At 43.6% G+C, this 23,429-nt stretch overlaps 1 protein-coding gene across 1 annotated transcript in view; it reads right to left on the bottom strand.

The window, feature by feature from the left end:
* The window catches only part of LOC111265812 (calcium-activated chloride channel regulator 1), a 96,146-nt gene that overhangs the window by 13,899 nt on the left and 58,818 nt on the right, over positions 1-23,429 (bottom strand). The window contains exons 2-3 of the mRNA XM_022842740.2: positions 6,202-6,538; positions 5,814-5,982 (exon numbers count right to left, since the gene is read on the bottom strand). Coding sequence (XP_022698475.1) covers positions 5,814-5,982; positions 6,202-6,538 — 506 coding nt within the window. The remainder of the gene's footprint in view (positions 1-5,813; positions 5,983-6,201; positions 6,539-23,429) is intronic.

Consider the following 23,429-nt stretch of genomic DNA (forward strand, 5'->3'; position numbering starts at 1 on the left):
CGTTGTGAGCACAAACTGGCTGATAGTCTGTCTAGTATTGCCAAGTTCATTCGCTTAAAACGGCAACGCATCGCTGAGAACGAATATGTTCCCAGGTTTTTTTTTCATTTTTGTGTTTGACTTTGTTCCTTACAACCACGAGACTGAGCGTTTGCCGCTTCCGCTGTTCCTACAGCGTGCGTATTGTGTCTGAATGCGTCTTTAGCGGTGGTCATAGTTGATGATTTCTCCGGCGCCGCTGAAAACCACAGAAACGACGGAGATCCCAAATGAGCAACGTCCATTCTCCCGTTCGTTTCAGCGCTTTCGTGCTAGTTCACTGATGGGGGAAAGTGCCGCTGGCGGGTAGGAATTTTCAACGAAACGCGTTTCCTCTCAGCACTAGCTTACATCGTCAGGATCAAGAGGCGAACGAGACTATCAACGACTATTTGAGAGCTTGGCCTAATTCAAATAGACTCGAAGCAAAAAAGGCTCTTTTAGACAGTTTGAAAAGAGTTTCACGTTTTCTACAACTGTACTCCAGCTCCGGCCAGCGCTTAACGCATGAGCGTGGCAGACAGAGGGTTTCGCTTCTTTCCGCGACGCCGCTACAGGGAAGGTGCTGGGATGTCTTCAAACAGAGACAAATGCAGAAAGTTAGAGATGAAATCCGTCTCCTTCTGCTGAAGTATAGATAGGGGAACAAGCCGAGCCCATATCGAAAGCTAGCGGTGGGTTTGCGAGCTGGTGGGTTACGAGATCAGCCTGCGCACATCTGATGGGCAGATGCGTGAGCAGCAATGTGCCCCCGACTTATTCTTTCAATGACAGAACCATTACGACAAGAAGTAAGCTTGAGTGCGTTCTACGTATCCTTAGATCTTTGCATAGCGAACGGCATTCAGTACAAATCCGGACCTTTACAAACTTGTGCCTGAAATCCGCATCTGCCATGTTGAACTCTGGTAGCAGAGCATTAGCGACCGAGAAAAGAAGGAAACACGTTTGCACTGCGCACCCAGCCACATCAAAGAGAATAGTCGGATCGATCCGAAAGTAGTTAATTCACATCGTACATTCGGTGTCAATAGCAAACTTTATTGCTGATAATATTAGCTGCCATGTCGCTTTTGATCTCGACAACCTACCGGTACACAAACGAATCTTTTATTGCATGAACAAATGTCCCTGAAGACTAAAGAACTAACTAAATATTAAACATGACAGTATCTCGGCCGATCGTCAAAAGTATACTACTTCTTCTTTGTGTTACATTTTCGAGAAGCTATTTCTGAATCTCACCACCATATTACCCCAGCGTATGATTTCCAATACATCGAAGAATAGGTATGTAACACCCGTCTACCAGAATGCTGCAGGATTAAAACAAGAAAGAGGTCCGATATATTAGGTTCTCTGGCATAATTCTAGACTGCTCATTTATGAATTTACCTATTCATCCTAAATACGATACGTAGGTGATCCTAAAATCTGGTGATGCTTGATCTCCAACAGTAGACGTTATTTCTACTATGTGTTGGTAATTAGTTACGGATCAATCGTCGCCTGTCCCTACCAACTGCGGCCGACAGTTGCTGACCAATTTCTATCGCAGGTTCTTGAAGGTCTCCAGGAGAATGGGTGGGGTTACATAGTACGTAAGCTGTCTGCAAAGATTGGCTTGCCAGGACACGCCACTCAATCGCAGCCGTCGAAGCGGTTAGGGAAATTAATGTAGTATAGTTAGCGCACCCCTGTCAGCCCCACCATCGAAGTAACCACTTTTACAGCAAAGACAGAATTACAGAGAGATCATCATAACAATTGACTATGACAACCCTACCGTGCAATGACAATGATTAATATCGTCTCCACCTTGTTCTCACAAGAGAAATCGCTTGCCAAGACCACGCCTTTTTGACAGGTACAGGTAGTTCGATCCTGAGAATGTCAGACAAGGTCAGGTCTATTGATCAGACAATATCAGTACTTGTGTGGTGCATCTATTTGCGCATAGGTATCGCCAAATAAACGTATCGAATGTATGCACTCACCATTCGCTGTCCTAGGTGACGACAGATATCTAACTATACTGCACGCATCTATATTTTTTTTAATTTTATCTTTATCCTTGAATTGTATGATGGCATGAACATGTCACTATGTGATTATGCACAAAATCGCCGGACACAATCTACGTCGACCAAATATAAAATGCAGAGGTCACTATAATACAGCGGGAATCAATTAAATATATTACCGATTTCGTTGAGCAGACGACGCAAATTAGCGTTCGCCATAGATGAAGTTGACGGGTCCAATTATCCATGGTCACAAACGTCGTTATTAATGGCCAATGCTGTTACCACGGCCGTCACCAGAGCCGTCACAACGAGCACATCTGGTGGAACTCGCCAGGGTACTGCAGTTCGATGTTAACGCCATTGTGGTGTTATTGGTATCACCAGCCGGCATAACGAGCGGTGGTCGTCTGCGAACCATTCCAGTGCTCGAAAGTTTTACCGCGTGCGCCGGCAACGCCAACAAGACTCTCACAGGCACGAAAGAGTTTCAGCAAATAACTTACGAGAGTAATGATGGCAATATGTCATCTCGCTATCATCTTGGTTAGAGACAGATTGTTTATAATTGCTTAACACTATGAAACGGGAGGCGATGGCAGTGACTTTGTTACTAAAAATAGTGATCCGCTCAAGTGATCGGTAAACCGGCTGATTGAGCCCAGACTCATCGAACAAGGATCACTATTCATTACCATAGGGAAACGGATCACCTCTCATATACCAGAAAGCTACTGTTACGCCTTTTCTTGTCAACCCTAACCTGGCCGCGTTCAAGGCTAGAAACTAGTAGAAGTAAAAAAGAGGAACTTGCGCCAGTGGTGGGCAGTGGGCGAATAATATTAAACCCAAAGTAAACGTATCCTTTACAAGCCATGAAGAGCAAATGAAAATCAAAAAAAAAAAACAATAAGATGTCGGGGATTTCCACAGCTACATCAGTCTACAGCCATGAAGTCACAGAGAGCAATACGTTTTTGGTCGAGCTGGTGCAGTATGAAAAAAAATCTGGCTGACTGCTAGATTCAACACGTATTGAATCAACGAAGCGACACGACGAAGCACGTATTATGTTAGAAATTGAATAATGATTAAGTCTGCTGAGTGAACCCGTCACGTGTCGCACCTACCGAACCAACGGTTATATTTAGCGTATACAGAAAAAATACATTTAAAACGTTTACGGCGCCTTTAGTCACTACCTAAAGCAATATCAAATCAAATTGTAGAGTAGCGTCTCTCTGCAAGGCACTTGCTGATTCCGATTTACGATAGACAGGGCTAAAGATCATCCTTTGTTAGGAGCTCATATCGTCCGCGTTGCTTAGTCCCACAGCCAGTGTGTCTCCAAATAGATACACGGACTGTATTAGGGCTCCCGTCAATAGTTTATACATCTAGACACTTATGCTATTATCGAACAGGTCGTACTGGCAATCATGATCTTACGAGTATACGACATGATATAATACGTAGGTTCTAAACGCCTACGGTAGTCGCGCATCAAGATGCCACCGGTACCGGTCTGTATCGTTTCTTGCAATAATCACTCTGCACGAAGGGGGTGTGTATGTGTACGTGCACAGCCGCGATGGCTATCGATGCTTTCGTATGTCACTGTTAAGCAACGCCGCTGGTCCGGACATCTACAGTACCCCAACTATGGCTATAATACCCATTTAGTCTGGCCGCATGCCAGTTTACCTGTGCCAGCTGGCCAGATTCCGAAACCTGTTTGTTATTGTCACTATCATTGTAATAAAAATTCCGCAGGCTATAACACCAGCACATAAAATATGGTCTTTCTTTTAGAAGTATAGATGGATTTGTTAATTAAATGCTAAAGGATATACATGGATCGACAGCGGAAAAGCTTTACGCGCACCATCCTAAAAACTACGCTGCCTGGCCTTGATTAATGTAGCGCTGAACAGCTATACCAGGCATGAAACTCGGAAACGATTTTAGTTAAATTTATAAGCGGGAGCTGAGGGCACGATATTTTGTAAGTAAAAAAGGATAAAACAGCAAAGCCTGTTATCGGCGTCGATAGGAATACGAACACAGCATGCTCCTTTAACATGAAAGGGGCTAATCGGATACTAGGGCGGTGATCTTGTTTGTCTAAACGATGGCTCATACGCCAAAATCAAACAGATTGTTACCAATAATCGCCATTTTGGGTAGCCAGATTGAAGGTTCATTTTCTGTATCATTTTACTACACTGTTTAAGTCACTAGGTTTACCATTTCGAATAGACCGCTCAGAAATTGATGTTCGAAGTCAACATTTCTATATCTATTGGCTTCGACAAGGCTGTACACGCTGAAACAATAATAAATAAACAATATACTTGTGATAAAAAGGCATTCATGCACACTAACACGATGTCGATCCAAGCGTAATTAAGGAACCGCACAACATATCGTAATATGGTGTATCGACTTTTACCGGGAATATCCCCAAAAACAAAGTTACGCGAAAGACGGCTTTAGGTGGTGCAATCTATGGCGCAATTTAGAAACTTCAACTGTCTATCGAATATAACTTCGAAACATTTGCAGACAACTATTTCGGACAGGCGCATTCCTAGTACATGATGGAGTATTCACTATTCCGAATTTCCGTGTATACGATAAAATCATCAACGTTAGCTGCCAAGATGTTCGTCCAAGTCCAGCACGAACATGGTCCAAACGTGTATTTCGATGAACACCACACGAATAGATGGCCCAGCTAGGTAAATAGCTAGCGACTTTAGCCACGAAGGCCTGATCTGCGACTGTACCTGCGTTAAGCGACCACCCCTAAAACATATCCCAAGAGATGATATTTTCTTGTGAATAATTCTCTGAGCAACACTGCTGACCTTTGGCGAAGAGTACTCAGGAAAACGAAACGCAATTTGGCGGCGGAGACACAAACTCATATCGATAATAGTACACTCTTAGAATGTTAGCGGATTGTCGTCTTCGGAACCTATACTATTGCTACTCAAGCAATTTGTCTGACGCTAAGAATTAGCGGTCGGCATCATCAATTATCTTTGCCATCATCAGGCATAGTATGTGCCTGTAGCGTTTGGTTAATGAACACGACTGCTGTCACAACAGGTTTTTGAACATTTTTAAAATTATTATCGAAAATAGCAATTGAAGGTACCGCGTGAGAATAAGCGATTTTCATACCTCCATTAAAGAAATCCGCGGAATTCTACCTGAAGCAAAGCTGCCATTGCGCTTAATCCCAGGAGTCTTGCAGCGAACGTTTCGACAGGAACCTTCATGTCATCAAGGCAGTCATTAGCCTATATAAGTGTTATAAGCCCGCTTGCCTGGCTAGATGTGCCCACACGCTTCCAAAATCATCTGATAGTGCTTGTATCAATGCTGTCAATAGGCGTATGCCATTGTTACTGTAGCTGGCAAGCAGGAGAGTTAACTTCTCACATACATTCGTGTATATATACATACATACATACATACATACATATATATATAAAGAAAGAACGCGTCGCGAATTTTCCCATACGTAGTTAGTTAATGCAACGGTTATAATGACATAATAATCGCGGCGTAAAACGTTTTACGCAGTGTAACGCTTTTTTTTGACCATTAACTTTTGCGATAACTTGACTGTTGTCCAAACTGCAGTTCCGTGCGCAAAGCAAAAGTTTGTACTGTTTTGTTAGAAAGCTGCAACTCGTGGGAGCGACATTACTTTGTATGTAAACCAAAAATGATACGAACCTGAACTGCGGTTTAACCGGACCGTTAGCGCATACATTCAGCTCAATTTCGTTGGGGTCCTGACTGCCAGGCTTTGGGAGATATAAGGGATAAACCGGATCGCGCGGGAAGCCATGCTCTTTAAATACTCCATAACGATACACGGCCCACTCGCGCAGAAGCACGTGATCTGAAAGAAGTGGAATCGGATGATTTTTGTCTGTTTTGTATTACGCAATTCGGCCGGCCAGGCGTCAATAAACGCCTGTTTCGAAGGTGAACTCCAGTCTAGCTACGGCTAAGTTGATCGGCGCTGATAAAGGCCTGTATACCTGCATATGGACTTCTATCAGTGTTTTACAACATAATATCAAAATGTTACTAAAACTAGCTGCGTTACACTACTTACGTGGTTTTCCGTATTTGTCGAAACGGTTCGGCGACTGATCGCTATTGGCAGCGTAGGTTCGCAGGAACGTATCGGGCACGACAAGGTGCCTACCTTGTACACCACAACCGCCATATTGTACTACGAATGGAATTTCGCCAAATACTGACTCTTCTCCTCGCTCGATGAGGATATCGGCGCGGTTCCATTGTTGCCAACTTGGAGCTTTAACCTTAGGAGGCTTTTGTGGGGCCCACGTACCCCTGGAACCCCACGAGCGTGGAACGATTATAAATACCTCGTGTATGTATACGCCTCGTGCCCGATGTAATTCTCCGGACGCATTGCGAAGGACAGCCTGAAAAATGGCATACATCCAAAACAATTAGGATGATCGTTACCATTTGGCACTTCATTGATAATTGAACAGTATAAACAATGTAAGAGGGATAGCACCGTCTTGAGAATTAGCAAATACTTTCCCACGTAAATGGTCTCTTTGTCTACTCGAACACATGAGTATGTATTTAAATAATGTAACCGTCACTCCTGCTTGCAGTTTGTTCATTATACGATTGTATGTATTTATATGCGAACTTATAGTAATTTTAATGAAAACAAAAAAGCATTTTAACATTGTCAATTTATATATTTTATACTATGTAACAGTGTCTTGCATGTTCTTTGTGGTCTATTTCTACATTATTAATCTTTTTCACTTATTGATTAGATAATTCATAAAGGTTCGATCACCAGGCTCACAATTTGAAGCTGCGTAGAAAAAGAGCTTTTCAAGGACGGCCCTCCGACAAACCGTTTTTGGAATCACTAACCTGGGCATGATAAACACACAGGCCCATTCATCTAATCAACAACGATGAACAACCCAGCTTTTGATGCATATTACTAACAGTCGATATCCAAAAGCTCTCAAAGATCTATCCCGTTAGTATTAACGGTTACCGTGCACAGCAGTTTCGCAGCTATCTGACTGTTCGTTAACTAAGCAAATATACCAGACACATTTGGTAAAATTATACTGCAGGCAGAACGGCCAGTTAAAATCCGATTTTGGCAGAAAGACCCGTTCACTCGTACATGCACATATTCAATCGAAATTAATGAGTAACTTATATTATACTATAAGTATATCCAGTTCCAGCCATTATAGGTACATAATATCCATCCGCTGGCCGGTCAGTTGTCACTTCCCAGCGGTCGGACATTGTGATTGTCGCAAACTTGGTGGCAGCGATGATGTTTCTTTATTGTTTGGATAACAGCCAGAGATCCCATTTGCGACAAATACCATTTATCCTCTTGTCCCAGTCAAGCTGGAAGAGCGTCACCCCCCAGGCTGGCACCGCTTGCGCCTATCTGTGCTTCGATCGGCTAGTTTTCCTAGAAATGTCTTAGAATTCATCTATTCCATGTTAGGTCAGAAATTTTGCCTGGTCAGGCGCAACTCATGGGAAATCGACGCCCGCTTCTAACAAGCCGTATAGCAGTTCGGCAAAATTCCGTATGAACCGGCGTTATCCCTGAAAACCTAAAACTGACAAACAATAGTAGGTGGCGATAAGGCATCGATCACCGCAACCTTCTATAGGTTAGGAAAGGTTCCTAGCGAGAAAACCCTATCCCCGAGATATACGACCTTACGCCTAGCGAAACAGCATTTCGATGCTTTTAAGATGTGCGAGGATAATGTAGATGCTTTTCGAATCTTCTGGAGAATACGATCATATCATCGAGATAAGCCACAAAGCCATCTTGTACACCAACTGACTAATGCCCAGTTCATCATTGGCCAACCCGGCAAGCACCCGTTTGAATTGATATAAACCGTCTAGAGTGCAAAATACGGTTTTCTCTTTGTCATTGTCAGTCGTAGAGGTCTAACAATAGATGCTCGTCAAATCAAATGTGGAAAACATCTGTGCTTTTTTTGACAGGTCGAAGGCAATGGGAAGACGTCCTTCTATATGACCGCATTTAATCTACGATAATCCACACAAAACCGAATTTGACCGTCTTTCATTTCCACCCGAACGACCGCGGAAGTCCATAGACTGAATGTGGGTTCATTATCTAACATCTGCTAAATTTCGTCGGCTATGCGAACCCGTTGTACTGATGCGACTTGCCGTGGACTTGTATACTAGGAAATGTGGCCATCGGTGGGTACAGTATAACTGATGAGGGATGTTGCGGGTAGCTCTATCGGCTTTTGGAATGAACGCTTGACTACATAAAATGCATACGGTCAAGCTGACTATTGCCGATATGAAACATGGGCAAAAAGCGTCTCGGAGCCTTCCGACCCGGTGGGTCGGAAGGCTCCGAGACGAGGATGGTCTATTTTCCTGAATTTTTATCTTCTTTAACATATATATAGCGTCGTTCGAGTTTGGTGTCCAAGACTTTACGTGCTCGTTTTGAGGTAGCTGTCACTATGCGAAAAGGAGACCACGAAAATGCTAACAGGGGATGCGTGCAAGTTCCTATTCACCTGAACCGTGGACTTCGCTAATTTGACGGTAGCAGCTATACTCTTTAACGATTCTGGGGGTGTGTTGACTGGCTTTTGTTAGCGCACACGGTGATACATTAACCGGTTTATTTCTCGCTGAAACAAAATTGTTTCTTAGGGAGAGTCACTCAACGTTGCAAACCAGGTTGTCGACGACGGCGAGTACCTTTACCTAGTCCCCTTCGACTTGGAGTTTTAATTCCGTAGCACCGTGTTGGGTGCGCTGACATCTCCCCACCGCTGTCCGGTCCAACCTAGATTAGCCCCACGCGTTCCAATTTGACGTCGATTTCAAACACCTAAGAGGAGACGGCTTCAATAATTTGGATGGCCGGAAAAATGAGCTGGCGTCGCCTGGTGTTTGATGGCCATGCACGTGGGCAGTTACCTTGGAAGTGGTCTCGTTTTCGACATTGATAGCAAAGCGCATCGGTACAACGGTTGGTGCGTCCAAGCTGAGCAGATCCGGTCGCCTGGCTGGCGGCTCTTCGGCTTATAACACCCTTCGGGCTAGGTCAAGGTGTTATACGGGGTCGAAATGGCTTTAGATTCTGAGGCATAAACATAATTAATGTGCTTCGTACGAGCAACTTTGGGAGCCTCCATCGACCTCTATTTAAAGTATTACATTTCTATTATTATTCAATTCCAAATGATCGCGGATTGATTGTTCTTTAAACACCTTAATGTCAGCAGCGTCATGAAGTTACTACAACTTACTTTCTAGAAACGCACTTAGCCTATGTATAAATCTGTTCTGGACCCTGTCAGAAGACGGTAATATCTTTGAGTATTTGGAACTTCTATATGGAAGACTTTCATGGCGTCTCGCATAAAAGTCAATTTGTCTGGACAACGAAGAAGCAGGATCCTCTTTAGAACTGGCCATTCTTAGCATTTCAATAATGTGTGAATTAAAGTATACCGGAAGACTGCTAAGAAAAGGATTATATAATTTCAAATAATCGCCAATGCTCGGAGGAGGCACATCTTTAATCTACATATAAATATGCAAAATTGAAGACGAGCTCCACAGTGTTCCTGCGGGATTCCTATTACACTCAAATACCTGTTTGCGCTGACTCCGAGCCGTTTGTCAATTAGGTAACGTGCTTTAGAGAAATCAGAACATTTTTAATTTATATAATGCATGGTTGTATCTGGTTGGTATGCATCCCCCAGTCTTGTATCATATTCACCAACTATCATACGCATTTTGCCTTTGGAAACCGTCTTTTACAAAGACCATCTTTACGTCACGCATACGTGTCAGTGGTTCTTGATGCGCTCCATGTGTTTACCATATGCAAGTGCTGTTGTTGACCATTAACTTAGTCATGCGTCTGTTTATGACGTATTGGGCACTCTTACGCATCTTCACCCAGAGTTTGTGCGACGTAATAAGTGCCTGCTTAGTCGATATATATCCGAGTGTGCTATAAGCGTGCTTAATTTGAACCATGACGGCCTTTCCAGCCTGTACTTTTGCCTTCTTCACCTACATACCTGCTTCACTCATTTTTCCAATTCTGCGCCCAAGAACTTAAATCATATCACGCGAACTTCGATCTAACGCATCTTACATTAAACATGTTGCCATAAGTGCAATGTTTATTAGGACGTTAGTTGCAGGAACACAACGAATTGATGGTCTGGCTCTTTGCCACGTCTCAAAACAACTTTATTCCGCATGCCTATCATTGTCATGTAACCCCTCAATAAAAATCTACTTGGCTTATCTTAATTTGTGTGTGTTGACAGCTGATGAAATTTTTCTGTCTGCAAAACAGCCAGTATCTGAACTTGGACACCTGTTGACACCAAACCACCTCGCTGTTTACCACCGCACGCCTGTCATAGAAGCTTTATAGGACTTTTTATATTAGTTATAGAGCTGAAACATTCAGCCGTGGCTATTCGCTTTATAATATCCACACCTAAACGTTCCTAAATCCAATACATCGGTTTTCGTGCGTGTCTGGTTCACTATTATTTTATAAAATGCCATCGCGCATTGTCTCGAATAAGTTTTTGCTGTTTGATTGATCGTCGTACGGAACAACAGGTGGCTCGCTACCTGACTATTCTTTCAAACAGGCGGTTTTTTGCGCGTTAACAAAATTTATATTTTCTGAAATCTGGGCTAAGACCGAACGATCCTTCCTCAGCTTCACATGATATTCTAATGTAAATTTAAAATGTACAGAACTAAAGAATGCTTGCGTCAGGATGACTACATGTCTAGCACACCTTGAACTTTTCCTAATCGAGCACTCCACTCAAAAATGACCATTTAGGTCAAACATGACGTCACGATATAAAATTTACTTTCTGAACAGCCACATGAAAAAAACATTGCTCACACGGTAAATACCGCACGTAGTCGTTAACGGTATCTGGTAACCCGGACTGCCCTACCTGGATCGACCATCATTCATCTTCACGCGTCGGATGTTTGCGCGCAACCTCACGTTTGTTTTGCCACGTCGGCAGCTTTATAAGCCACGCCTTGTTAAATGTATACTCGATTGAGTTTGCGCCTACATACGAATTTTTTGCGTTCAAATCAAATCCTCCTAACCGTTCTTGAGTAGATAGGATAATAAGACCTGTTGGAGAGCTGATCGAGACTGTTACTAGACCAAATATTCTGATGAGATCGGGGGTGCGCTTAGTGAGTTTACAAGGTATGTTCCAACTGTAAGTTGTTGAAACATCGAAGCTAACTTTGCCTGTGTGGCTTTCCTCGATCGAGTTCAACATTATCGGTATGATGAAATGAAAATTGGCTTTACCATATCAAGCCGTGTTCATTAGACGTTTATGCTGCACCATGACCAGTAAACGGATCGCGAAGTACTTCGTTGCATATGGCACTGTAATGTATTGCTTTCAAAGCTCTAATTTGAACTGATGAAATGCTCCGGCTGTAAAGAATGAAGTTAATAACAAACTTGTCGCCTACCTCCCGATTCCCCAATGAATTGGTGCTTGCTTAAAACCCCTAATTCTTAATGTGTGTTATGTCTATTTGGTGGCAAAAAAGCTTTTAAAATTCCATTAATATGAACTCCTGCTTATCGGACTTGTTTCATACGAATACACCAAAAGCCCGTCATTACCTCATGCACATTAATCGAGCTCATGCTATGTATTGGCCATTTAGAGGCGTTTCCATTATTAGTTAGTCTAGTCATGACTTCTATAAAGCACCGTCAGCTGTCAGGGACGTATATATCTGACAGGAACCCGAAGGCCCAGAAGAAAAGAAAAATTACTGCCTGGCTTTATATATCTAGCTTTAATAAAGCCTTGTATTGCTTCAGATATATACATATATATTCAGCCCAATTTTTCTGCACGCGCTTTCCTTTTTCCAACGCCTTCATTGATGCCCACCGCACAACATTGCTTTTGTGTAGCCCCTTAACCTCTCATGGTTGCATAGAATATATTTCCTGAACCTCTTCGTATCTCCTTTATTATATGTCTTGGTAAGTTTTAATGCGACCACCTAATAAAGCGGTACTAGGCTTTAAGGAACAAAATATGTACAGTTACTTGTATGTTGTAACTTATATTATTTTGATATTTTTTGCATGTGTCATTGGTACATCCGAACGTGTCGCCTCATCGATGTATCAATAGGATACGCTTTCTACAATTTGATTATCGTTACAATGTAATAATACTAACCCCAACTGTGTAACACACTGACAATGATCCTTACCAGCGTTCGATTTGGAGGGGGTGGGTAGGAATGGTCACTCAAGTTAGGCTACTAATTATGTTAGCCATTGGTCTTTTTTAAGCCTGGTTCTGTACGTTATCAGCTGAGAGAGATAGTTATTGTAGGCCACTTAAATCCTGTAAATACAAAATGTTCTCCTAATGACCTTCGTCGGTTTAGTCCATATAGCAAACGCAGGACAAACTAGGCCGAATAATACCTCAGAGGGGGCTCGAGACGCCCGATTTTGCTGATTCAATCAGAGTAATCGACTCTGGCGGTAGTGTACTGGTCTGAATTTGATATCTGAATGAAATTAGTCAGCCGTGAACCCGAATTCAACTAGTACACCGTATAGAGGATTTTAATGAGATAACAATGCTTATGTTAACAACTGGACAAACAACCGATCTAAACTACATGTATATTTATACTTTTTTACATTAGTAAAATATGTTCAATGTAGAAGTTTTATGTAAACAACTTTTGTCATACAGTCCCTTCAGTAAGGAAGTACGGACCAGTTATTTCGAGCGCTATGTCTGATACACAATTCATATGCTGTTTCCCTCAGGAGAACGCTTTAGGTGTGTAAAATCAGTTCTTAAGGTAACTTTTGTGTGCTGTTACCTTTTGTGCATTGATCGCTCCGATCTTATCCTGGCCGAAGAGTATCGCCTTCATAAACGTGACTGTATGTAATACTCAGCGATGGAGGGTTCTTTTAGTTTGTTCGGATGTCCACATGAATGAATTTCACATATTATATAGATAAAAAAGAGTAGGCGCTAGTAGAGTGGACAAGAGAGTCAGTCGAGCCTGGACCTTGGATTACTTCTGGCTGGTTTTTCCGGTCGAGAAGGCGGGACGCTGGAGGCAGATAAACTTTTTAAAGCTCTGCTTGTGAGAAATGCAGGCATGCTCTCACTAGTGGATATTTCCCGAGTGCCAGTCAAAACTGTTGGGTACGACTGGCGAATGACTTCTCGGTGAAGAGTTCTCCGGCATCTCTTAACAAAGCAACCAACTCTTACTATCTACCAGTTGCAAGCGCTGGCCTACGAGATAACTCGACTGGTTACTGGAGAAGCGGAATTTAGTTTCTCGATTATGGAAATGCAAAGGACGAGTGCAGATAGAGGGCGCCACCCCCCTATATGACGCCCCTATACAAACGTTTTTGTAATAGTCCCCCCCCCCCCCCAGCGTTCCCTTTTCCGAGTGTCGCTTCAGCTGCTGAGATTTACAGCGACTGGGCGGGCGGCCGACATATTTTTTGTCCAACATACTCGTGAATAGACGTTAACTTTTATGCCAACCCGACAAAGGAGCATGGAGCTAAATGTACTTAACCATGACCGCTATACAAGCCAGCCGCAGTAACCGCCTGTTACTTGTCGCCCAGGCTTGGCTGTAGAAAATGAATTACGTTCTAGACAGGCTGACACCAGATTGGAGAAAGCTACCTATCCTTTACCGCTCCAGCCTCCACTATTGCAACAAAATCTTCTACCGGCAAACCACCAATATGCATTCAAGGGAAATGTTCGTAATCTGAGCTATCCAGTAATTCGATGAAACGATCAAAGTGAATAGCCTGAAGTACGATCGCGCCTGTCGCTGCCATGGCCGCAGTGGCGCTCACGCTTGCAGGAAGCATTGCTTGCTGCTCCGCACGAGAGGAGAGGATAAGATCGACAGCAACGTTGCATACAGAGGACGGGACAAGGGAACCGCGGAAGAACGACGAAGGATCCACAGAAATGTGAGTGGTTGCGAGATAAAAAAAAAGGGAAAAAAAAGAGGCGTTGAGCGAAGAAACGAGGACCCTCGGCTCAACCGGGTTCTCAAACAGGCCTACACGGTCCTAAACAACGGCGAAACGAACGAAGGCTGTGTACCGCTATCGGATGAGGTAAGCGGTCTGATTGACGATCACTGCGTCTTGTTGAAGAGCCCAACCACAGCTGTATTAGTATGTAGGGTAATAGCGGCCTTTCGAACAGTAGCAGACGCAGCGTTGGGGGAGATGGTTCATGTTTTTGGTTGTCGAATAGGCGAGGCATGCTCCCGTCTAACTAACCAACTCCTTTTCGTCTTCTCAACGAACAAACGAATGCAGGAGTCCCTCACTTCCAAGGTGTACCTTACCTCCGTTTTCTGCGAAGGGCAAGCGGTCGAATGGATATTTTGATCTAGCAGTGCCGAGGTTTCTCCGAAACTGGTCAACAAGAAGCGAAAAGACCAACCAACCAACCAACCAACTTGGCAAGTGTAAGCAGAACGGGGTACGTCGATTGATCGAGTTCACTGGCGTTATCATCAATATCTATGTATGCTATAAGTTAGTTACAAACAGTTCTGAAAACCTTACTAGATTCAAGAAAAGGTCGATACGCGATTGTAAGAATATGCACTCTCGGATGCTCAAATATTATCCGAATGTGCGATCCAATTGATTCAATGTTAATGAATGATACGATTTTCATTTTAGACCAATATATTTAATCTAATGGGCTTTATCTAGTGATTAGCTACTTGTTCTTATGGTTGTGCGCGTGACATTTCCCTTGCCTGCTGCATGCCCTTTACGGCCTGCCTATATGACACTGAACCACCAGGAGAAATAACCGTGATTGTTTTTATTAACTCATACCTCCGCTACCCGTTATTGAATTACTAGAAACATATTGGATGCATAACAAAATCTAGTCACTCATAGATGCAATAAATACATGCACAGACTGTTGAACTGGCACTAATTTTCGACTAGTTCTTTTCTTAGATTAGTTATAAAGAGTAATGGAAATCGACCCCGAATACTATACTCTTGGTCATCGAGTCCCATCCCCCAGTCTGCCAATACGACTTTTCTTGAGCACAAACAAGCCGCCGTCACAGCGCCCCCTACTCTCTTCGATATTATACCCTAACCGTGCTGCCGTTCAGTGAACACTCCACTTTTCCTGTTTGCCTTCCCTTCGGCAGCTGGATCTACAAAATAGCTCTGTCCCCGCGACCATCATCTCCGTTTGGTGTAAGCTAAACAATTTGTGGGCTAGCTAGCCCTAAAGAACTTTGCCACGCTGTAGATATGGTAAATATTGCTTCGTGATAATAAACACGTGAATGACGCGTGGGCAACTGCTATTGCAGCGATGGTTATGGTGATGATGTTCATGAAAGCCAGCCAGTGGCGTCGGCGTTGGAGGCAGTAGGGGTGCTCATTAGAGATCTAGATGACTGGTACATGACAGGCCCGAGCCTCTAACCACTAGGTATGGAAGTGAAGACGAGCAGTCTGCTCAGGTGTTGGCCCAAACCACTTCGTGGCTCGAAAGGCTTAGCAAAAATCTACAAACTCCTCCAAAAATGTCCTAGCGCATCTCCGCCTTGATCAGTCTGCACAAGCTCAAACAGCCACAAATGTGGGCTCAGTGCTTCTGCTCTGTTTGCCCGTTTCGTGTTGACAGATATCCGATGCCATGAATCTACATAAAAAATGTGTATATTTCAGCATCTGTGCATCGGTGTAATATTCTCGTATAGCTTTTCCAAAAGGCAGGCAAGCAGACAAGCAAGAAGAACATTTGTAAGCCCTTATGAAAGCATCAGACATCGGCGTGTAAGGGTTCTGGTAAGCTTTACTAGCATTCATACGATAACAGCGCTCACCCTGAACGGCGTGCATGGTAGAGAGTCATGTCTAGCTTTTCTCTTGGTCCTTGTGAGGTAACCTTGACCGTTGCTTTTCTTAAACAATGGATGTCATGGCAATTCCAAGGCTTTCTGTTTCTAGCGATATGTGTGTGTCGCCCATTTAACATGTTGTCGAGTCAACTGGACTGACCTTTTTGACGAGGTTGATAGAGGCGAAAGCAGTAGCCTGTTGGCCTCTTCTAGCCGAGTGGTGGCTGTTTATTAGTTCTCGGGCAAATTTCAAAAATAGGCCATACACGTAAACATATACGCGGTCAGTAAATGATCGTCTTCTTTCGACTAATCATACCCCTCTTATTTTAATAATTCAGGTTTTAGCTACCTATTTCCAGAATCTGTTCTTAGTAGGGCAGGCAATTTCAACGAAATGAACATGTGCTAAGCTTCGTTTGAAGTCGGTTATCGCTGGCACATATTTCTTAGCGGTTAGTAGCGAGCACAACATACATAGAAAAACACTCAAGACAGTATACATCGATCTGCACTCGCCTTTGGCCAAAGTAGTTTGTTAGTGAATACGTGATTAGAAACAAACACATGAAGCAGGGCCGTCTATGCCTCGTCGGCTCTCTGTCGTTTGTTACCTAACGGCCGCATATTCATGTACTGGGGTATGTGAGCGACTCTGACGGCGCTCCTAGAAAGGCGATCGATGCGTGCTGTCGCTGCAGGAGTGTGTCTATTGCACGACAGGGAAACGAGACAGAAGCGAGAAATATAGAGGAAGAGTAAATAACTGCAGCCTTCGTAGTTCGACGCTGTTCAAAGTCGAGTCGTCGTAGAGCTCACAGGAGATGAATAAATCTGAGGGAAGCAAAAACCGAGTTCTTATCAAGCCATATTAGCTTTAATGCTAATATGTGTCATATACAAGTACATATGATGATATAGAAGCTGTCGACAGCGGAGCAAACTGGCTTGACAAGCCGTTATAGAATTACCCATAGCTGATTAGCCAATTAAGGCCAATGCGTACCGGCTTGCGGGACACGAGAGCTTTCGTCGAATCTGGTTCATCCTAGCCACATGAATATTTCATTTATGCATCACCGCCGCGCCGTGAACGAATATGAAGAGTGAAAATATCTGGTTAATTTGTTCGATTTGATTTTCCATGTTCTTCCACACACCGCATACAACTACGGATGCAGCAGCAGCAGCTGGATGGCCAGGACGAGGTAACTGGAAAAGTCAGACCCGGTCACAAAGCTGCGACTGTAACCCTGTGCTGACGTTCTCTTCGAAGCACAACGCGATGATGAAAATCTGTTTGCAGCAACATCCGTACCACAGCCACGGTTGGTTACTGGTACGCTGCGTAGTGGTTGTAATCAAATGGGCACGAGTAGCGTCACTTCAACAGTGTGCCGTATGATCAAAAGGGAGACATGGGCGAACGGATATTAGTTGGGATTTTCATCTGGCCGCTCGGAGAGCTAGCAGGTAAGGATTCCTTTGCAGCTGTTTACTGTGAGTGGATATTCACGAAAAAAATTGCTTCCGGATTCTACTGTTTACGTGTTCGTCTTTGGCGTTGGGTAGTTCGCTCGACGCCATCGTTAGTGAAATATCGAAGCGAAAAGATAACAGCGTAGATGTGCAATGCAAAAGCATTCCAATGCGCTGATTATGAACTCTCCCCAAAGCTGAAGAAGGCCCTCTAACCCCCCTCCTCTGGCCTAACTTACCAGCTTAACTGAGCGCTAACGTCCTAACAGAGCTGGAGAAAATAGATCGTTTCACGCAATGTGCCGATGGCGGGATAGTGTTGCCGAACAACAAATGCCGACAACGCACCCAAGCTTTTCCGACCTTTGTTTTATCCAACAACACCAGCCTGCCTCTGCATGTGGCTTAGATACTGGACGGCCATTGTACGATCCATTAATTACAATCTATTGAAAACTAGCAAATTAAACACACGTGGCATATCTAATATACGAAAACATACATACGCGCATTGGATCGAAGCTAAATCGCAGAGTGCAAAACAATTAGCATCAGCGATAGTGTTTGTTCTTACGAGCTCACTCAGCGTAAGGAAACGACTTGCTCGCTTCTTTTCTACAAAAGCTGTGTAATGGTATAAGTTACACTTCAGCTAGGTATGCCTGTCATTTCGAGCCACTTATGTAAACTCTTCATGTTCGTTGGTGTTTTCTCGACTTATCGTCAAGCCTCACCACCTCGTAAGAACTTGTCAGTCATTGGTGCCCGTTACCAACATTTTGATTTCCATTCTTGCCGAAGGCGCCCGTTTATGGTTATTACCTTCGCCGCTGGTAAAAGCGTACAGGTTGTTGCCGTTATAGTTCAAGCCACCTTCGCCAATGATGCTAGGAAGATGTCGAACTCGCTATGGGCACAAAATTCTATACGTATAGGAGCTGCGCACCCTGCATATAAATGTCACCCCACAGCCTAGCAACGAACGGCCGTCCTTGTGAAAGCGGGAACGGTCGCATCGTGCCTTTTGCAGCCGGCTTCACATCCCAGCTTGGTACTGCTACTACGAGTTTCGAAGCGCTTAGTAAAGAACATTCAGGAAAGCTGGATGGCCTTTTTTTCTCTGCGGTCATGCAAGTTTGAGAAAGACTTGCATCTCGCCAAACGTAAAGCGATTAAATGCCAAGAGTACGATGCAAAGCAGCAACGCGAGACGCTGGCGAGGGAAGACGTCAGCAGCAGCAGTAGCAGCAGCAGCAGCAACTAATGCGGAAAAACGTTCAATTATGAACGGATGACGAAACCAATAGAGTCATAATTGCGGAGGTAAATAATAAGATGATGGGCCACGTAATGGACCGTGCGGGCTAGCTGTTTGAAAAACACCAAAAGTCGCTCCTGAGGGTTCGCCTAGCGTCGTAACTTCTAGTGCCCAAATTGATGCTGGTGCCCGAAACGAGCGGTGTATCGATAACGATATATACTGATGATTCTGATTATGGTAGTGATGGTAATGATCGAAATAATGTATCCGGTTGAGTAGAAACGGCAGCTTTAGCAGGAAGCGGGCCACCACTTAAGGTGTTGCCTTTGGTGTGGCTGGCCGGCTGGCTGATAAACCGACTCAAACAAGAAGATGTATAAAAGGGTGAAGAGTACCCACCGAGAAAGGCTATCCACTACCCAAGGCGAGTCCGCGTCACGGCACAACACTTGCCGTTGACGCATATGTTGGATGTGCACGCGAAAATCCCCTTATTCGGACGTCATATGTATATATATAGGGTGGATATTGGCACTCGAGACTGCACCCGCGAAGTAGATAAGAAACCAAATTTTTTCCTATGCCAGACCCCACACTTTAGATACCAAGGTAATGCAAAGGCAGGTCGGGCGCTTCGACCAATCATGAGTGCGCAGTTAGCTGAGCGAGCACCCCCAGCGCTAAACCAAGATAAACTGAAGACGCTTCTGAGCACCAATGTTGACTAGCCAGCGTACATTGTGAATAGCGTAGTCTACTTAAAAAACCTCCTTCTTCCAAGATCCTTTAATTTTACATGGTTTCAGGTTAGGTTCCGCTTATATCTAGCAGTCTGAAGTATCGTAAAAAGCGGTGACCAAAAAATTGTATACAATGCGTTGGTGCTAAGCAGGGCAAAGGTTGTCATTTGAAAAAATCAAGTGGACGGAAGGCCCTATACGCTGTTCTGCCCGCCTAATCCTCTCCTGGTATCGATACCCTGCTCTCTGTTCCTCCGCAGCACCCTTTGATATGCCATCATCCTCCCCTTTCTTGTTCCCATGTCGCCTTTACTTAATAAAGATCGCTTCGGGCACCCGCTTTCTTCTGAGAAACAACACATGGACGCGCAGAAACGACTACTTCAAAGCCAAAACCAACAACGCAGAAGCGAACGATATGCCAGCAGACTAGAACCTGATCAGTCTACCAGCGGAAGGGGACGACTATCAAGGGTTCATTGTGAAACGAAGAAGATTTAGAGAAAACCACAATATTATGCAGACGAGACATATCGATACGTGCTCAAAATGGCTCAATAGCCAAGCCAAATATCAATATAGTAAACTATAGCACAGTATCGATAATATACATGGAATTAAAGTGATATCTCTTTAACTAAATCAATGACGGTCGACGTCAATCAATTGGTTAAAATGGTCGCATCGCAAACGATTCGTTGCCTACCGCCGAGTGGCAGATAAAGCAAAGCCGCTGGACGAAGAACAATCGACGAAAAGGCTCTTTTGAAGTGTGGATGTGGAACCTTGGCTAAACTTCCTGTTCGCTTTATGAAACTCAGGGGGTTGTACGTAGTAGAACGGTAGGCAGAATCCAAATTACGAGGAAGAAGTGGTTGCTGGAATGGACGAGCATACACATTTTTTTCTGTTTGTACATAGATATTTATGTATTTTTCATGAAAAATACAAAAGGGCATGGCAGGAGAACGAGACAGTTAGAAAAGGTTAAGCCGAAGTCCAAATCGGGCTCAGACCCAAGCCTCTTAGGATCTATAAACAAAAGAACACACTGTTAGCAAACTGAGTATCCATACACGAAAATCAGAGTTCCATCTATTAGATCGTTCGCTACTACCATCTTACTATGCGCGCAACTGTGCTACTACTTCTACAAGTATAATATACAAGCACAACTTGGTGCGAGCTTCACTTCATCCAACAAACATAACGTTTAATTTTGCTCAATAGCCTCTTACTTGGCTGTAGCCTGACATCTTCCCTCTAGAATTTTTCGCAATCTTCTTATAATTGTACACATAAAAGACCGGAAAGCTAGCTATCGTAAGAAAAATAGAGAGGAAAAAAGACAGGGGATGAAATGAGTTTATGGGAACAAGTCGTTCCTCTAGTACTACAACTAGCAGCAGTTGTAGTAAGAGCAGAAAAAGGGATCGTACGAGAGAATAAGGTGAGACGTGACACGATCCATGCCCTTCTGCTATTTCTAGCTTATACGTGCGCTCCCAGCACGAATCGTATTGTAGTAGAAGTGCAGAGCGGCAATGCACGAAACTGAAGGGACGAAAGCCAGAGCAAAACAAAGCGCCCGCGGCCCCATGTATTCGTGTCGCGAGTGTGTGGAAGCGAGTATAGAGCGTCAAGCGGGATCGCAGGATATTCAAGCGACACCGCTACCCAGAAGTAAGCCTAGTACGTGACTTCGAAGATGAAAAAGGGATAGGTGCACATTGTTTCAGCCTCCGTCGCCCCGATCGTGCCGCGCACGACCTACGTATTCCTGCATAGGTACAGATCTGATCTAATCCGGTCAAACCACACGCTGTTGGGCCAGCTATCGGCTCGATAACGTAAGGAACATATATCTGAGCAGCAGCCAGCTTAGTTCCTGGTAGGTTAGACGTAGCAAAATGGCGGAAAAAGGAGGTTTTTACAATATTTAAGGCAATAAAGAATGAAGAAAGAAAGAAGAACATTTATGAGTATATGAAATTGTCTACGCTGAACAAATTTCGATGTAACCGCTGCACATACAAACCATTACCACATACAGGCCTTTTGATAAGTACGCCAAGCTTGAACTGCTCTAGATCACATGGAGGCAAATAATACGATCTGTTTGATGAAAGTTAACCTCACACTGCATATAGCTTTAGGACAATACCTACGCAGAAGCTTTGAATAGGAGTAACTGTGCTAAATATTCAGTTAGATATTTCATAAATGGGGAAATGGCAACATTGAATAAGAGTTTCTGCACATGTATAACGTGTATAAATTGTAGTTCCACTTCTTGAATGCATTACTGAGAACACGCGTAGAACGTATATGAAAATCTTCAACTGAACCCTGGCCTCGTTTCTTCACGGAGATCTATTTTATTTTTCGGAACCTGATCCCCCAGTGTCCGATAGAGATCGAGCAGTCTGCCTAAGCAGCGATCGCAGTTCTGAACTGTTCATGGTAGGCGACGGATATTGTCGCCTATTTAATCTTTCTTACTTGCTTTCCTCGAAGCTTCTTTTTCAAAAAGCACTACGCGGAAATTGTATTATTCCGATGCGAAAATGGTCCTGAGATTTTCTCCTACTATTTTTTTCTACTCTCGTTCAAGCTATCTCTTTAACCCAAATACATATTGAAGAGAGCGATAGCTACAGGCCTCGCTGAACCTGCAGCCGGACGACTACGTCTGTAGTGCAAGCGACAATGATCCAGTCGAGTTTTAAATACTGGCATTATCGAAAGCCGCTTTTTGATATGAGCCTTCGACTTGTTATATTATAGAGCAACAGAAGATTTAAGAGCGTTCTCATTTGATAACGCTGTTTAGCAAAGAAACTGAACGAAAATGAGACAGGATGTCTCAAACGTATCGTTTGCTAGAGTCACCTAAACATTTAGACAGGGGCTGTGTTGTTTGTCCAAACGTTCAGCGGAGCCTGGCTATTTTAAAAAGGCAGGCAGCAATGCGGGTTCAAATCAAACTGAAGCAATATGTATTATTATGAGGTACGAAGACCCCATGTTACGAGTCTCTAATTACCTTTGCCATAAGGCTGGAAGACGTTCGTAAGGGATAAAACGAAAAAACTATGAATTTCATGAAAGAACGACGTCGAATTAAGCAGCAAAGGAGCTGGTCTTTATTTGAGCCGTCATCATCTCAAACAAGATGGGTCATTCTCATGATATGGCATATGTAAATGAGAGGGAGCCAGCCGTGTAATCGACAGACAAGCCAAATACTTATCGACGAATGCAGTTGAAAAGCAATCTGAGAAAATTGCCTTACCCTAATATAGTACCAGAATGGTTTTATGTGCAAGCCTTAGATTAGACGAAACATATCCTTTTCCACGGGACCAACAGACAGTCAACCAAGACCGAAGTGCGGATAATAAACATTCAGTTAATACCATGGATAATTAATTGTCAATGTTGTTTATCAAAGTACAGGACTACATTTTTGCTTTTAGACATAGATTTGGGCGTTTTAGGCCTATTTTTGCTAATTAAGTTGTTTTCCTAGGATAAACCTCCGTGAGTCTCCATAGCTTTGAGTGAAGTCAAGCCTGCCGGTATTCTTGAGCATTTGATTGCTCAGTAAGCCCCATAAACCACGCAGAAGCAAGTTCCACTTAAGTTTGTCGGGTGCCGCCGCATCTATAGTGCAATAAACGTAAAAGAAGTGCAGAGCGAAAAAGAAAAACGGTTACCCTACCACGAAAGCCAAGCAGCTTATGGTTGGGCAAAGAGGAAAGGATCTAACATTAACGCCAACTGTCAGGCGTCTCTCTCTCTCTCTCTCTCTCT

This window comes from Varroa jacobsoni, unplaced genomic scaffold (assembly GCF_002532875.2).
Source record: "Varroa jacobsoni isolate VJ856 unplaced genomic scaffold, vjacob_1.0 scaffold_1015, whole genome shotgun sequence".
Lineage (NCBI taxonomy): Eukaryota > Metazoa > Arthropoda > Arachnida > Mesostigmata > Varroidae > Varroa > Varroa jacobsoni.